Source organism: Pagrus major, chromosome 21, assembly GCF_040436345.1.
Source record: "Pagrus major chromosome 21, Pma_NU_1.0".
Taxonomy (NCBI): domain Eukaryota; kingdom Metazoa; phylum Chordata; class Actinopteri; order Spariformes; family Sparidae; genus Pagrus; species Pagrus major.
Genome location: NC_133235.1, coordinates 16,669,380 through 16,688,113, shown reverse-complemented (window position 1 = coordinate 16,688,113; position 18,734 = coordinate 16,669,380). Strand labels below are relative to the sequence as shown.

The 18,734-nt window shown below is 40.1% G+C and overlaps 1 protein-coding gene across 1 annotated transcript in view; it reads right to left on the bottom strand.

The window, feature by feature from the left end:
* Nucleotides 1-215: 215 nt before the first annotated feature.
* Nucleotides 216-18,734, bottom strand: part of LOC141017035 (netrin-G1-like) — a 61,241-nt gene continuing 42,722 nt past the window's right edge. Inside the window, exons 3-6 of the mRNA XM_073491655.1 lie at nt 14,953-15,125; nt 9,967-9,993; nt 8,279-8,323; nt 216-454 (exon numbers count right to left, since the gene is read on the bottom strand). Of these exons, the coding sequence (XP_073347756.1) occupies nt 216-454; nt 8,279-8,323; nt 9,967-9,993; nt 14,953-15,125 (484 nt within the window). The remainder of the gene's footprint in view (nt 455-8,278; nt 8,324-9,966; nt 9,994-14,952; nt 15,126-18,734) is intronic.

The window sequence follows — 18,734 nt, the reverse complement described above, 5'->3', positions numbered from 1 at the left end:
ATATTCAGTATAATAGATCTGTGCACCACCTGTTGCACTCATAACACCCACCACTGTGTTCTTGGAGATACAAAAGAGTTGCTTATATTGTATTTTTAGCACATTGTCCAGACATCCTTTGTCCTTCATGTCCTTCATGTCCTTAAGGTTGAGAGTTCAGTCTCAACATATGTGGTCTTGGGTTTTGGTTGAGGATGGGAGGCCGTTCAGGTCTCTCAGCAAAGGGAAACAATCAATAGAGGGAGCACTACGAGGGTAAGAGCGAACTGGCGGCCGACGGCGGGATGATTGAAGGAGGCCCGTCCAGACAATTGGTCATCACACTCCCCGGGGCCCTGGCAGCGAGCTCTCTCGCACAGGACGCCCGTGAAGCCGGGGGTACAGTGGCACCGCTGATGGTGGTGGCACGTGCCACCGTTCTGACAGCGCAGCATAGCGTTGTCACACACCCGAGCTGCAGAGACAAAGCAAAAAGGGCAGGGGAGACAGGAAGGGGTGATTAATAGATCACTCCTTGATAGGGCGGCGGAGAACATCAACAGGCAAGTTCACAGGGCACAAGCTGCCTCTTCGTGTCCTGTCTGCATCGCTCTGTGTCCTCCGAGCACAGCTGACACATTAGGAAGGGTGAAGCCAAGGACTTTTGTGTAGTGTGCATACGAAGAGGAGGCAGATAACCAGGGCGCATCCTGTATGAATACTAGAATGCAGCCCACAGCCTGTGAAAACCCTTTCCATAAATGATTGTTTACAACAAAAGCAACACAAAAAGCACACAGACAGACATTTTATGGGTTCAGGGATATTTTTAGGAGCACCAAAGGGAGCAAATAATCCTGGCAAAACAAAAGAGCAAACAAACCATGGCAGTGATGACGTGAAATTAATGATTAGTGAATAAAATGATGCCAGCGTATTGTGAAACAGCCCCTCTCTGCAGGACAGGAGAATTAAATTTTGCTCCCCCATGGCACTCAAAGAACAGAAAGAGGAGACGACACGGGATGGATACCCGGCTCCACCTACAGCACCGCCACCACCTTTGATATGCAAATAAGCATTTCCAGGTAATTCACCAATTGCTGTTATCTTCTTCTGTGTGGTTGACATTAAAACAACCCTTCAAAAAGAAGAGTACATGATGTCTCAGGGCTGCATTGTTTTAGTGGCCACCAAACGATGCATTGTTTTGATATACAGTGGATTGATTTGGACTACATAAGCTGATGTTCACATTTCCAGACAAAAATTCACGACTCAATTATCCCAGGAAGCCCCTCTGCTGGCAGAGGTGAAATCCTGGAAGAGGTAATATTTGCCAAGAGATTTCAGTGTAATTGGATATCTCTCCCTGCATAAATAGTAATCACAGTTTTGGTTTTCAGTAATGTGGCTCATGCATCAGAATAAACTCAACAAATAATCACGCCTTCTGCCAAAAATGATTAAACACATTCCCATCCCTTTCTAAAATACACCGCTACTGCTGTGTTTTTATATGGATTCCACCTGTAGATATGGGATTGTATTGTCATTAATGGATTTCAATTATTTTGCGATGAAGTGTTGGATGTGTGTCTTTGAAAGCTCTGAGAGATGTGATGTGACAGCCTTGTTGTCTTCGACGGTTTTAATGTATTTTTAGAAGGATTGATAATGATAGCGTTCTAAGAGCAGTTCCTCCAGTCAGTCAAGCTCCTTACTTAAAATGCAGCGAGGTCTTGGGGCTGCGTTGCATGATAGATTTCTCCCTGTATGATTGTTGAACACTGCTGCGAAATAATGAGTCTGGCAAGAAGCCACTGCTCTTTGATTCAGATTCAGAGACTGACACCCAAACCTGACATTTACTAGTGATGTTTTAGATATAGATTTAAAAATCTTTGTCGAAAAAACTTTTTTAAATCGATGTTGGGAACATGAAGTCATAATGTTTATATTTAGATTAAACCCACACACAAGAACACAAGAGACCCTGATGTGCAGATCATAACATGAATAAGCTGTTTGTTTACATTCATTTTCCTTTGAAGGGGAAGTCAATACAGCAAGAAAAGAATTGTGGTGCAGATTTTTGATAATTTTCATAATTAGAGGCAGTAGCACAGCTGTGAAAGGGATTGCATTATAATTACTTTAATATTAATAGACATGCTAGAGCATGGCTTCAGCCATCGCAAGTCAGCGCCTCTCATTCCCTTTAAAGGCACTGTCCTCCCTCCTTATCATGACTGCTGAAAATTTCTGCAGGATTTGCAACGACGCAACATTTTGTACATATTTTGCAAAGATGATACAAAGTAAGAACGTAATGCTTTTAATATAATCATTGTTTTTATTAAACTTTATATGTGAAGTGAACTATGTAGTCCCCCTCAGCTTTACTAAGTGTCTATGCAGCTCATTGTTTTGGTATTCCGGCCCATTTTCATTTTTGGTTCATTTCAGCATCTGCAGGCAGCTGTTATTAGCAAAATCCAGTGCACCCTTCTTGCCCAGCATGTAGACAGATATTAAGCAACTACCTGTTTAAAATCAGTGGAATATTTAGCATCTTAAGAGTCAGATATTTTGCTCAGGAGGTTGTGGAGACCAAGGTGAGAAGAGAGTGAATAATTGACTTCTATGAACAGAAACACGGCTCCAAATAAATGCTAATGTTGCTCTCTGTCTGCTGGATGTGTACACGAGCAACTATTTACTTAGAAACGTGATTTGTCTGTTGTGTTTACAGCTTATTTCCATTGGTCCAAAGTGTTCGGAAATATTGGTCAGTGCAGGTTTAATTATACTTTTCAAGTCTAATCCTAACCAAAACCTGTCCTTAGTCAGTCCACTGTGTCAGCCCACAGTCCAAATGAACACCTTACTAGTACAAAAGTGTCGGTGCTTGAACCTTTGCATGTATGATAATGGACTCCTGAGTCTCAGAGTGCTACTGCCCCGTCCTCTGTGGGTTCAAACATTAATGGCCTTCTGGCTATGCCGCAATCAGTAATGCCAGCTTTCTAATTTTACAGCTAATGGAAAACACCTGCTCTGTGTGTTTTGGTCAAAATTTCCAATGGGATTGGCTGAGTCTCCATCGTCTAGTCTACACATTAACTTTGTTGCCTGTGGCCGGAGGATAATCTGTGTGTCCTCCAGCAAACCCTCAGGACCATTGTCTTTCTAAAAGCATCTGTAGGCCAATTAGTTTTCTTTTCTACAGGCTTAAGCCTGCGGTGTCTTTGTTGAGCAACGGGGCTCGACTGTCATGACAAAATACAGTGCGAAATAAGTCAATTATCTTGTTTCACTCAGAAAAAAGCTCACATAGTGACTGAAAATGTGAAATAATAAGTTTGTAGATTTGTTTGGCATCTTCAGTTCCAGTCTATTATATGTAAGATGAAACTTGTCAGTGTTAAAACAATTTGGGACTTTAGTACAATAATACATTTAGACATGCAGAGATATAATCAATATAACTTATTTAAATCTGAACATTTTATGTAGGTTTAAATATGAAATATAAAATGTAATTATAATCTCATAAGGGATGTTTAAAGGGGCCTTAAATATCTTCACATTTAGTCTATTAAACATGGGTCAAGCCCCCAAAACACTGGATACTACTACTATATCTACCACAATGCAACTCAATAGTGGGGCATTTTTCAATCCTGTTCCTGGGGGCCTCCTGCCCTGCATGTTTTAGATGTTTCCCTGCCCAAACACATGTGTCGTTATCACACTTCAGCAGAGCTTGATGACGAGCTGATCATTCGAATCCGGTGTGATTAAAATAATAAAACAGAGGTCACTAATAGACGGACTGCGGTTCGGGTCTAGACTAAGATGCTGTCCCACCCAGACTCGTACCCATGATAAATTACTGTGAATAATTACATTTTGACGGAGCATTTCTAGTTTAATTGGCACAGCTTTTCCAGCCTTTACGGTACTGGTTTAGTGGCCCCTGGAAACCCACAGACCAATTGAAGGCGGTGTAAATCATCTCCTGTGATGCTACTGCGCCAATCAAATCAACACATTTGGACAAGCTAACTGTTTTTAATACAGTTGGTTGAGGATGTGAAGATGTGAAATGGAGTGAACAAAAAGAAAAAAGAGGAAACTCAAGGTTTTTTGTTTTTTTATTTATTTTAAGAGGCTATTTTTTTCTCTAACTGGACCTCTTTGAATTTTAATTGAATACCCCTGATCTAAAACATACAGGGCGGGGGGCCCCCAGGAAGAGGATTAAAAAACACTACAATAGTGTAATGTGTTAGAAACTCACTGCTTGGCAAATGCCAGTATTGTTCAAACTCCATGCCCCCAGTTTCTAATACAGGTTTGCTCAAACATGTAGTATCATGTAAAAAATAACCCTGATGAGCTGTTTCACAGTGTAGCATTACTAGTAGTAACTCTACATAGATGAGGGGTTGTAGTGTGGCTGTCTGGCACTGGAGGAGAGTGGAAAAGATGTTGAACTGAAGAAGGGCTCAGGAGGCAGAAAGCTTTACACGTTTTACAAATGTAAAATCACAAGGAGACAAAATAAAAAACTGAAATAGCAGAGCCTCACAGGAAGCTGCTACAGACAACAACTCTCCCACAGTGTATGTCTGAGTGGCTTCATATAGACTGCCTTGTCTGGCCCCACCCTAATTGGATTGAACCACTAAAGGGCGTTAGGGAACCAAACAGGGAAATTCACACTAAACCCTAATCCTAATAGGAAAATAACAGAAAACATTTAAATTTAAACAATGTTTCAAGGTGAGTAACAGAACTGCTTCAATAAATTATTCCCCTCAGTGTCTGATCACACTAAGGGGGGAAGACTACTCAGCTCTCTCTTTCCTCTTCACCACTAATTGCCAATGACCACAATGACACAAGCGAAAAGGGGAAAATAACAGTGAGCAATCATCCTAGACAATATATCCACGGTCAATACACTTTGCACAAAAGAAGCACATAAACCTGGCGAAGGAACCCTGTGTCTCTTAATAGCTTATTGGTGATATAAGAAATGAACCACCAACTAATTGCAAATTAGCAACTAACTAATTGATAGCTACTCCCTGTGCCTAACTAGACACAGGTGGCCTGACTAAGCCTCGTGTCAGTGAATGCTGCAGTATGGGAAATTGGGTAGAATGAACCTTTTCACACACAGGCTGATTAGTACTCTCTGTGACACGTACACTGAACTTCATGCGTAAAATCACCCTTGAATCATAGATAATAAAAATACAATCTCATGCTTTTTGAATGATTTTCTACCTCTACCTCGACATCACTCTCCCATGGACCAGGGCAGCAAGTGAGAAAACAGCAATTCGAATCCTACCTAACCACCAGCGTACGCTCCCTCTCTGAGACATATGTGCACCTCACACCTCTGTCAGATGTGTGACATTTTAGCAGGATAACTGTTATGACAGATATATCTCTGGGGCTTGGTGTTGCATGAAGCAACAAGGAAAAATTCTCCACAGCAACAGCGCAACAGTAATAGATAGGTACAATGAAGAGCTGAATGAGATTTCGTATTGCTGCTTGTGTGACTGGAGGCATGCTACAATTGAAAGGTATGTTTTCTTCAACGTAATTTGGTCGAGTGCTATTGTGTCACGTTCTCTAACCCAGTATTGGTTGGATTATTTGGTCGATTAGGACACATTTCATCCTTTCATCAAATCGTTCCTTCAGTTGTTACTTTTATAGAGGACCCTGCAGTCTGTTTATGTCCCAGACATACTCGGGCAGTTCTCTAATCCTCTCATCTCAGTGAACTCTTGAAGTCTGCAGACACTGTGCAACTGAAGTCTCTGAGATACAGCAAATATCAGTGTGATATCAGGTTAAAAGTCAAAAATGTCCTGGACTATAGTTCCTGTCACTCTTTCTGTGGAAGATCTAGATCTTAAGAGGTAAAAAAATAAGTTCTATTGAACAGCCAGCCTTTTCAAATGCTTCAAGTTACAACAGATATCTGATATTGCACAAGGCGCTGAGTTTTGTTGCAGTTGTGGAGTTATTTTACTAAAGATCAGCTTTTTTAAAAGAGTGACCCTGCAGACAGCAGCTCTTCCACTCAATTACATAAAGGGAAAAAATTACATTGATAGTGATTCATTTAATAGTTTTAAAAAGCCTTTAAAACTATAGATTCACCAATGCAATCAACTATAGCTGGAGACAGTTCTCAGATACAGGATCTGCTAATTATATGCTCTGAGACAGAATAGTGTTGCTTCAATTACATTGAATCAATATCTTTTGCCATGATGTCAGGGTAAGCTGAAACCAGCATTCAGCCTCCTGTTATCATATTAACATGAAGGCTTCATCATTAGTCATGACTGGAGGCTGTGAAATTCAATATAAATTGTCAGCAGCATAGTAGCACTTGACAGTGGCAAGGATACAACACTGTGCCTAAAGACAGAAAGTGCCTAATTTTCCTTTACTCAGATACAGGTGGTCCTGTGTTAGCAAATGCTTGTCAAGTCAGATTTGGAAGATTAGAAAGGAAAAGGTATAGTTCAAAATCATAGGACATATCCCCCTTGATGCGGAGAATTACAGTAGATAAGAAGATTGATACCACACTAATGTATGTTAAATACCAGCAGCCTGCTAGCTTCGCTCAGCACAGCAAGTGGAAGTACAGGGAAACAGCTAACCTGGCTATGGTCAAAAATATATGACATGAGTCATGTTCGTTTAACCTTACACATACAGAATGTAACTCCCAATAAAACCACAGCTTGTCCTTTGTTGATTTTTGTCTGTTGTACCAAACTTGCTTAACTGTGACTCCTACCTCCGTGATGGCATCATACCTCGGTGATGACCAATGGTCTACACTCCTATTGTAGACTTTCTCAGACCGAACAAGCCTTTTAAAAATGTCACTCTAGGCTCTGGAAAACTTGAGGGGTTTTTGTTCTGGCATTTGATATGCAAAACTATTGATCGGCCGATCAGCCAGAACAAAACCACTGACAGGTGAACAAAATAACATTGATCATCTCGTTAGAATGAAATGTTCTACTGGGAAGACCAAAGTACACCCTGTCATGGCAACGGCAGGCCCCGGTTGCACTGCCCTCCCGCCGGAAAATAGGACATCACACCGTGCTACACCTCGATTTCTGCTCAGGAATGGCCTGAGGAATGGGACAAAGAGCTCAAGGAGTCAACCTGACTTCTAAATTAACATGATCTCAGTCCAAACAAGCCTCAGTGTGCAAATCCGATGCATAGAGTAGTGCGTGTCAAGTGGTATCCACTAGAATGCCAGGGGTTTCCCAGCAGAATATTGCATTGCAAAGAGATGATGAATGCTATTCACTTCACCTATTAGTTTTTTTTAATGTTGTGGTTGATCAGTATACATCTTGGCTAAAAGAAATGTCACCTCTCCTTGCACTAAAGGATTTTTCCAATGAAAACATCAGCCAACATGGTTGTTTAGAACTGATTCGTTGAGTAAATACAATACACCTACATGATAAAGCTTTTCATGAAATTGTTATATGTTAGATGGATACTGTGTGCTGACACTTTATATGGAAATGAAACAGATTACACAGGAAAGCTGAATTGTTTGTAATCCACTTCAGTGCAGTAACTGGTGCCTTTTCACCTCTGACTGCAGCACACTGGATTATTTTTATATGGTGCACCTCGTTCCCATCGGTGTGACTCCAGAAAAAGAAAGATGGAAACGCCCTCCCTGGATTGTGGAAATCCTGAAAGTCCTCTTTTAATTTGTTCTCCTCTGGCTGTGAGAGCAGTGGTGCAGATGCAACTTAACACTCACTACACAGGATATCTGGGCCCGAGGATTAGCTGGAGATAGCTGGAGATCAATCTACATAAACCCCCCTGGAGCTTCTTCTCTCCTTCGCTCTCCTTCTCCTTTTTCCTTTTTTTTCTTGTGAACATGGCAGAAAGGGTACATCCCCAGAGAGCATTCTGGGTATTTAAAAAGAGGGCATGATCAAAGGGGTTAGGAGGCTGTGGACTCTGTGATCATGAGGCATGTGGTCGATTCCCTGTAGTGTTCTCACAACAAAAGGTCTGCCTTGTAAGGACTAGCGTGTGTTTGTGTGTGTGCAGGATGAAAGCATCTGGGCTTTGGGAAAACAACCTACTGCACACTGCAATTTGCATATTCTAAGTAACACCTTTTTTTGAATTGCCAATCAATAAGCAAACAATTCTCTGTATTGTTAATGTCATGCTGAAGTTACAAAGCCTATGAGCCTACCTTGGTTACGATTTGCAACACCAAGAGATGAAGCATTTGCTCGATCTGTGTAAAAATGGGAAAGGTTATATATTACACTGAGTTGTCATATAATTCATGCTGTTATGTAGTTAAAGCACACGGACAGCATGCATAGATTCTCATTTTTACATAATCCGTTTGTTATCTTGGCTGATTTGCCTTGAAAATGGTCTGCAACACGTTTGGAGTAGTGAATGGACTATATATGTAGAATAGTGTGCATGCAGCTCGAATGAGTGAACCTTTCACAACACAAAGGCAGAGACGCACATATGGTAGCTGCTTTTGTTATCCAGCATGAGGAGTCACCTTCAGGCATCAACATGCATAGGGATGCATGGGGGGAACCACGTCGTTATAAAACATGTCTTTCTTTTCCATGGCTTTGGGCTAGTATCTGTCTGTGCGCTTCGAGCAACTATTCTAGTGTTGTGAGAAAAGCATTCTTGGTAGTGTCTGCCAATACATGCAGGGCTCCGACAGTATTTCATGTCATTAAATATTAAACCATATTAATGTTTAGGCTTGTTATTTACAAATCATGTACGCAATATTAATGCTTACTATTTTGAAAACCATGCTGCAGAGTTTGAGGGTATTTCCTACCTTAAAACAAAGGATGCCAATAGAGTAGGAAAACCTTACAGGCATGCATTGTTTCCAATTAATTTCTGTACAATATGGAAACCAAATAGCCCGCCCTCACCAGAAAAACAGTTGTATCGGTTGTCTGTGCAAGCAATCTAGTATAACCAATATTTACGCTTACTGTGGCAGTAGTGGTTATGAGGGGAGGTACTAATCTCATATCTTTGCAACCCTACTTAACCCTAACCCTGACATACATACTACTGCATGTAAGTAATATTTTGGTTGCTAACATAGCTTAACCCAACCAACCTCTTTTCCTAAACCAAGTAGTTTTGTTAGCTAAACCTAGTCAAGCAGTTATTGTGCCTAAATCTAACCAAACTGCAACCACTTATCAACGTTAACCACACAACGATTAAAGTCTGGTTGACATTTTCCTGTCGCTGGTACTCTCCAATATGCCATAGTTTTCCTGTCCTTGTGGGAGTGGTAATAATGTTGTTTTGGCACTTGTTGGCAAACAATTTACTCAGTCATTTAGATATGAGGATGTGTTGAAATCCAAAGGCTTCTTAAAACCTTCTTGTGGTGTTTTCAACAACATGATTTACGAAGCTCCAGGGTCATTGTCAGAGCTTGGTTTTCATTCATTTCCCAGACAGGAAAACACAATTTCCAAATATGAAACAGAACAGCATGGTTTGCAGAACTGTAAGCAGCATGTGCAGTAAACATATAAGATTTGTAATAATAGGTTAAAACATGAAAAATCAGGTATAGTATATACTTTCTAGAAAGAATAGTCGCTATTAAAACTGCATCGTAGAAAAGTAAAGTTTTCTGACACCGTGCATTGGTTCATTCCATTCACAAAAGTTGGATAAAATAAGACATAATTCTACATTAATGCTTTGTTAGAATGGATTATTATCACTGTGAAAAACATAATGATGAATGACAATGGAAATGTACGGCACAATTTCTCACACCAACATCATCAGTCACACAGAGTTAGTTATCACAAAAGGAGGAAACCATTTGTCGGCATGCCAATTTACAAAGCTCGATCAACTTACGCACTGGTCCATGATTACTGGGAATACCTGCAGAAAGAGCAAAAAAAAAAAAATTATGTTCAATCAAAGCATGACTCATGTTTTATACTCTTGAAACTTTATTCATAACTGCAAGAGAAAACATTTTTCTGTGTGTTGCTGCTTTGAATAATTCAAAGCCCTCCAACTGGTCTCCACTGCATCCACTGATTAACAGCCGCCATGGCTCAGACCACTGCATGGTCCAACACCCACCCTCTTCTGATGATAATCACAGGTATGCCAGTGATGAAATGTCAACAGAATCAAAACTCTTAAGTATACATAAAGTCTTTTAATCAGCATTTCCATTTATGTTCTATATAAACATGTTATCATCTGTTTGTTTTCTGCCGACAGGATCTCTTCACAACATAGATAATGTCTGTATTATGTTTGAATCAACCAATTTCAGGATCTGCACATCATAATTCATAGTGTTTACTGAAAACTTCTCTGATTAGTGAGAAAACAAGATGAGGCAGGGTAACACTGTAAAATAAGGTACACAAAACTGTGAGTAGTTACTGAGGAGTGAGTAAGAAATGAATTAGTTGAGGGTGGCACAAAAAGAGTAACAAATCATTAAGTAATGAGTAATTAATGAATCTACCTGGTAACTACTTACTTTGTTATGTTTCGCTTTACTTGAAAGCTCACAAAAATTGTAACTAATGATTAAGTAATTAGTAACTACTTAGTAATATGTTTCACTTTACATGAAGGTGCATAAAAACTGTAACTAATGAGTAAGTCATTTGTAATTAATGAGTCTACCTGGTAACTACTCAGTTTTATGTTTCACTTTATTTGAGAGTTCACAAAGAGTATCTAATGATTGAGTAGTTAGTAATTAATAAGTCTACTTTGTAACTACTCAATATTATGTTTTGCTTTACTTGAAAGTGCATAAAGCTTATGATGAAGTAATTAGTAATCAATGTGTCTTCACTAGTTTGTGCTACTCAGCAGCTGGTTCACAGTTAATCAGGAACAACTCATGAAGAAAGTGGTAAGTATGTCGATTCACAAAGCAGGTGACGGCCATCTGCTCTTTACTTATCCCGTTTCATTATGCAGCAGGTAGCCTGTCTGGGAGGCGGTGCTACAACCTTGTCGAAGCACCTGGGCCTGGTGCACTTACTATAAAAGCTCCACCTCTCATGGCTGCATCTCTCTTCTCTACTCTTCACTTCTCCCTCCACCAGCGCATGTTTGTTTGTTTTCCAGCATCCAACATCCTTCGCACACACAACATCTTACACTCATGCACACACACACGCTCACACCACTGATTTTACTGATAAAACACAGCTAATCTTATCTTTATCTTTATGTTGCAAAATGATCTTTTTTTTTGTTAAATAAATGATTTATTTGTTTGCCATCAGCTGCATCACCCTCGTTTTTGTCACCGCTTTAGAGTGTTGCGACAACAGATATTTATGAACTAATCATTACCTAAAGATTCATTAATATAGTATCTTCCAGTCTGTTCAGTAACTCATCTTTATCGACTATATAGTCCTTGAATCATGATTTGAATTATCAAGTTGTTCCTGATTCATTCCTCACTCACTCCTTAATAACTACTAACATTTTTGTGTACTTTCGTGTAAAGTTTTACTAAATGCAATATTTCCAGCACTAATAATAGGCCCTGTCTATAAGCTGGAGCTGGCTGAACAACTCTTCTGCAGCCTTTCTCTGAAACATATGTGTGATCAGTGTCTGGCTCTAGAGTCACCGTCTTTGTGTTTCGTTAATGTAATCAGTGGACAAATCCTACCCTACAATTAGAGCAAATGTTGATCCTTTTTTCAAGCATTACCGATGTGTCCTTCGATGATTCTGTTTCACTGGGGTATTCATACTATTTGCACCCCATTCATCACTTCATTACACGTTTCGAGCTGTCACAGCAACTGTTGGCAAGTGCACAACACTGCAGCAACACGCATTTTAAGCTCCAATTTGCAAGAAAGCAAGCAAGCCGCAATTCCTAACCAATAGTTGTTCTGTGTGAGGAATAGAGGGCAAACAATATTGCCCTTTGAAGCCAAAACACATTCTACAGTCTGATCAAACTCTCAGCCCCAACCCCGCTTAACCTGTGAACCTGCTTTGGAACACAAGATGAGTTGACGCTCCCTGCAAAGTGGACTGTCAACATAATTCTCGAAGTGATTCCTCTTCTGCTCGACTGGCAACTTACAGATTTTTCCCCTCCTTCTGTTCGGGAAGCCTTGGATTTGAATCACTCTCAGTCACTCTGTGCTGCTGACAGCTATGGCCCATAGCAACACAGGTCTCCATTTTGGGCTCTAATTTATTAGATGAAGGGTCACGTATGTCCATATATCTGCATGGGCAGGGATTTGAATATGTAATAGACCTTGCCCTGTTCCTACCTGTGAGATAAATGACTTCCATGATTAAAGAGGAAGACTTGATGACAGATGAAAGCTATTAAACCATAATTACATTTTGCACGTTCAGCATATTTGTCTTGAAAAGAGGGCTGTATGTTTAATATCCTCATAGGAAATATGAGCTTCACATAATGGATAAAGGCATGTTACCGGGCCTGGGCTGTACTTATGAGAGAAATAAGAATAATTTAAGATAAAAGTGTGTTCATTCAACACCTGGGGGACCAATATTGTTACGTCACTTCCATGTGCGACATTATTGCATTTTATGCCACTGCCAAACAAGTACTAATATTACTTTTGATATGGCTAGACCTTGGTTTCATCAGTTCAGTGCAGATGCGGCCAAGTGTTGGATTTTTTAATAACGGCCTGTCAATCTGACATGAGCAGCACATTGCAGGGAGGCTCATAACACAGAAGAGGTGCGGGGGTAAATCCAGCAATATCTCCGTAGAGATCACAAACGTTCCCACAAACAAACTCCCACACGCAATCAAATGTGTTGCACGTGCATGAACACATACACATACAGTTTTGGGCACATACACGCTTTAACAACCACAGACACATACTCATTAAAATGACTGTGTAATCCTCCCATTCATCTTTAACAAATAGCCTGAAGAAGAGCAAGAAAAAGCAGCATTACTTATTGCACGAAGGTGCTCACAACAATTCAGCAGATCGATAGCAATATCATATCTGTGTACAAATCTAATCAGAGCACCATGTCTGAGAATTCGAGTCAGACGATCAAACTGAGCATCTGAAAAACCTGCTGTCAATCCCAGCAGACTGCTGCCATGAGCGTCTCTGACTGTAAGGCTGAATCAGAGTGAACGGAGGACCAGAGGACTAGATCTTCCACCATCTGGCCTCGCCTCGCCGTCCATTGCCACATCCCTGAGTGGCTGTATTAGATTTATTGAGGCAATGAGCCCCCTGCCTCAGGCATGGGATTTGATAAATGTGACTCAACTCCCGTCCAAGATTATAATGGGGATAATGCAAAAGAGCACCTTCTGCCTCAGAGTTAGCACGTGAACAGGCAGAAACATTTCCAGCGTTAGTTCACACTTTTGAGCTGGGAATATCAATATGAAAGCATTGGTAGGAGTGCCGTTTATGTTTACTTAGTGTTGATTGAATGAAACATACCATGATTTAATAGAGTCAATATCTAACCCTAACACAAACAGGCAAGAGGTGAATATGCAGAACAAATGCTCATTTCACTGCCTTCCAAAATGACCCATGAGTCTCTGACTGTTTTCAGGGTTTTCTGATTGGCCACACTATATATAGACAACTGAAACTATGTGTTTCACAAAATAATCTAAGTTTACGGTCATTTTACAATACCTTAGGGAAGTTTTGTGGAACTGTTATTTATTGACTGCCTGATAACTGTTCCATTATTATTATTGTTGGTGAACAATAACAATTATTGTCGCGGTTGAAAGCTTCTAATCCGGGTCAGGGGTCACACATTATAAGATCTTTAATCAGGAGGAACCCTGACGAGTCTGTCTGGTCTCCAAACTATGTTTTGTTGTGAAAACAGATACAGGAAGTGACGTGGTAATGACGTGATATGTGCATGTAACCAATTTTTTTTTTTACAAGGATAATGAAGGAATGACCCACCCTACTCTGCCTCTGACTGGCTAGTACTAGTTGACTACATTGGTTTGGTTGTTTTGGTTTAGGCATGAGGAGTAACAATTGGTCAGGGTATGCCAATCAGAGACAGAGTAGGCAGCCATTCTTTGAGGGCCATCCTAGGAAAAGAAATATTGTGTCGACAGGACTCTTTTCTTAAATAGATATCCACAAGTTGCATGAAATTCCTGTCCTGACCCCAACATGACCAGATTTTGACCTTGCTTGATATCTTTCGGGTGTCAGTGAGGCATCGGTGAGCTCTTGGATTGCGTCTTTGAACAGTAAGCACATACAGTAGTGACTGAGTGCCGAGCTAACACGTTTTTGCTTTTGTTAATCTCAAAAAACTGTTGTCTGGTGGAAAATCAGGGGTAAAATCCGGAAGTGTGAACTACTAACAGCATTAATAGAAGACCAGCAGGATTGAAAGGAATCAACAGTGATTGTTGGGAGGTACAGGATGCAAACTGCACCCTCTTGTTTCACTGTAATTCCTTTTGACATATCTACCATCCACCAGAATGTGAGGGGAATTTAAGAGAAGGGCCCATTGCAGGCAAGGTCAGTGGAAAGATGCAAGTAGATGCAATTATTTGGGATGCTGCAAATTAATGCAAAAACACAGACAAGGACATTTGCCAACAGAGATGATCAGTGTGTCTGTTGCTAGCTAGCTTACAGCTAACGCCTGTTGCAAAGCTTAATCAAAAATAAAAGGTACAAAATTTCATTTCATTCATACCTTCGTCGGGTATCACTGTCTGTTGTAACCAGACTGGAAATTGTGTGTTACTACCACCACCAACAATATCACATATAAATTAGCCATATGGCCAGTCTGTATCTACTGAAAATCAAAAATACTTACATATATTTGCTGTTCCTTTGGGAATAGGGAGGTAGGAGCCGACACTCCAGGCTCTTCCGTGGTAGTGCTTCTTACAGCGGCTGCAGTCTGACCCTGTGGTGTTGTGTTCACACTCACAGCCCAGCTTCCCCTTGTCAAACACACAGCTGTTGGCATGCAGGTTGCACTTGCACCTGAGACAGAATGATAACAACAAAAGACGGACGCATGAATAGGCATCATTCTGCACCCATTGAATCAATACCCTCTGGAGGGAATACACAAAGTCTGCCCTTGCAGCAATGTTTATTTGCGCTTTTCAAATTTTTTGACAGGGGTAAATTGAAATCCTGGTGGGTTATCTGACATGGATCGTGCCTCCACAAAGCTTCATTATCCTCTCCTTTAAAATACAAGGCCTCATTTGTTGCCGCCCCTGAGGAGAGAACAGCGATGCGAATGAGGTCACTTTTGCCACTCTGAGAGCGAAATGAAAGACACTCTGTAACATTTACTAATTGAGCACAAAACAGGGATCTGATAGAGAGATGATAGCATAAAGAGAAGCAGCGTAGCCTGAGAATTCTCTTTTTTCTTTGTCTTCAAAGTTGCTGGGATATTTGGCAAGGGAGCCTTCAGGCAGGAAACCCTACCAGTCGACGGAGCTGGTTTATTAGACAGAACTGTGGCAGGGTTGACAGATGCTCCTGACAGGAGAGGAGAGGAGGCCTGACGGCTTTCAACACTAGACCAAATCCACCCCTGTTCTGACCACATGGAACAAGCACGCTTGTATTTCCAAGCGAGCGGAAAAAGAATAAGTTGGTCGCAGTTGGAGTGAACAACGAGAATGAACCGAGAGTAAATCTCTCAGAATATAACCTGTTTTATTTCAGTGAAAGTTGTGCTTACTCCCAGTGAAGAGCTCTGTTGGAGGCAGAAAACGTTCTGTTTGTCATCACATTGACATATTACGGTTTCATATACCACATGTATTCCAAATATAAGTCTCCGTATTTGATTTTATTCCTAAGAGGGTAAAATGTTACATCTAGTGACCTCAGCTTCTTGGGAGGTTGGAGGTTGATACAGAAACAGTTGGGGAGGGGAAACATCGAGTGGATCTGACACACTACCCGTCTCCAGGGGTCCGGGCGGCTCATGGTTTCACATCATGACTATGTTTGTTTTTACAAAGTGCTTCCGAGGGAAGATTTCTCCCATTTGAGACTGAGGAGCCGGGTATCTGTTGCCTACAATCGCAGTGAACATGAGACTGAGAAATGACAGCAGCAGTCAGAAATACATCCATTCTAATTGACTTCCTGGCCTCAGTGTGACATCTCGTATTAATGATAGATAACTGCGGGAAACAAGGGAAACTATAGCCTGTTGTGTGTGGGGGACAAGAAGCAGTAAAGCCACTGAATAATGTCTAAAATCATGTGGATGTCTGGTAACATCTGCATATGGGTAACACTTATCTAAGCATCTATAAGCACCATAGAGACAGTTACTTATGTGATTTTCTGCATAGTGCTTTTTTGAACTATTTTGGAAATGAAAGGTGCTTGATTGGGGTTTGAACTGTTTGCAAATATGAATATTTTAATGAATTTAAAGCAGCATTATGTAACTTTTTTTACCTTAAAGTTACAAGTTTTCAACACATAACATTGTTTGTTTGAGTTTTGTTTGTAGTTAGCACCTACATTACGTCTGACAAATTGTTACAGACCTGGGATTTGTATTTACGACAGTGGTGTTGCACTTAGAAACTGTGGGGGGCGCCAAATTGCACAAAATGCCAATTTCTACATAATGTTGCTTTAAGTGAAAGATATCCTCTTAATGGTTTACTGCAATTTTATAGTGTAACAAGTGAGTATCCACAAATGCATGTATGTATACATCTTTTGTATGTTAACATTAGGGTTTCAAATTATAAATATTGATATGCCTTATACTGTATGTTGGCATTTAACAATTTTAAAGAATGTATTACATGTTTGTGCACATTAAACGGTTTGAAGTTGTATTTAAAACCCCTGATGTGATCATTATATATGATTCCAACTATATAATAATGTGTTTTAAATCATTTATTAACAGTTTCTACATTAGTTATGGATGTGTAAGGTAAAAGTTAATACATATATACCAGGGTTGTCAGAATATCGGATTTTCACTGCAGGATCATCATGGTCAAACAAATTCACGATAACGATATAATCGCTATACCTGTAGAATTTGACATTTGAAAAAAATGCTATCAATCAAATCTATCTTTAATCTGTTTACCTGTGTGCTTTGTGTCTTTTTTTGTGGCAAAATGACCCTCAAAATACAAGATTAGGGAGGTGGAGAGAGATTCACTAAGGTAATAAAAGAATACTTACACTGAATTACCAGAGAAAAGGCAACCTGATGAACTCTTTAACAAAAGATGCACAAAGTCAAACATCTTTATTCACCCAATATTATCATGTGTGTGTCATTAAAAAGATATCAATATTCACTTTTTTGATATTACAGTTATCGTGAATATTGTCATATCGTGACACACCTAATATTTACATTTCTATACAGAAAATGCCCCTTTATCTGTTTAAAACTATATAACAGTGTGTTATAAACTGTCTCTTACAGCTTATAAATAGGACGGTTTAAAAAGTCTTGCCCCAAATGGCAAAAGTGGTTAATCATGTCGGTAAAAAATCTTTATTTTGGAAGAGGCATTATGAGCAATACAGAACTATCTGTGAGGAGCTCACTTGGTAACAAAAGTGCCGAAAATAGCACCAGCATTAGTAACAATAGAAACAGTGTACAAAATTCTCACTGCAGTTTTAGACATTTCACAACAGGATTTTGACTGTTTGCAATGATTTAAAATACAGAAAACTCCTAATGGAAAACCTTTAGGGTTCAAGCCAGAGAAAAGTAAACACAATTTACAGTTACATGATTGTCACTGCCTCAGCAGCATTAAAGTAGAAAACAACTTTTTTAGTCTATCTATACAAGAAAATCACCATCTTTCCTCAGGTGATGTGCTGTCTCACAATATTAGCAGCCATAATGGATGCAAATAAATATCAAACCACATTCACAGCAACTAAATGCTGGTGCCTCTCACGACGCGTTCCCCATAGTCCTTAACTTTTTAATCAATTAAAGTCCCTGCTCCATAAAATTAATGACTGGGTGTAGCTCTTCTGCCATGCAGACAGCAGAGGCTCCCTGAAGTAAAAAGCGATGAGATTTGACCTTCCATTTAATTAAAAACCAGCAAAATTTGGATCATTGGGCCCAACCGGCGCGAGTAGCACGCTGATAGAGCCAGGGATGTGGACTCAGGGGGGCTCTGGGATGTGATGCTTTTGCCGCTGGCATTGTCATATTGAAATCAGAGAGCATTACTGTCCCCAGTTTGGGTCACAAGAGGGAAGAGATCCCATGTATGTCCAGCGTTTTGAACCGGCACCATTACAAAGAGACATCTCTGAAAGTTTTAATGACCTTTTATCCCGTGTACTGCCCAATAGCAATTGGTATTATCTATTATCCATACAAGTGACCCTCCCCTAGGAGACACTGGGGATCCTTTAGCTTCTCTGTCCTTCACATCAATTGCATTTCTTCAGCTGGAGATAAAAATGCTCTGAGAAAGGATGAAATGAACACTGTTACGGATAAAGAGTGTATGTGCTCTTGTTCAGGTGTATGTGTTTAAAAAAATATGTTTCTGTTTGGTGATTTTGATAAATATTTTCTCACCTCCGGTGGTATCTCACACTGAA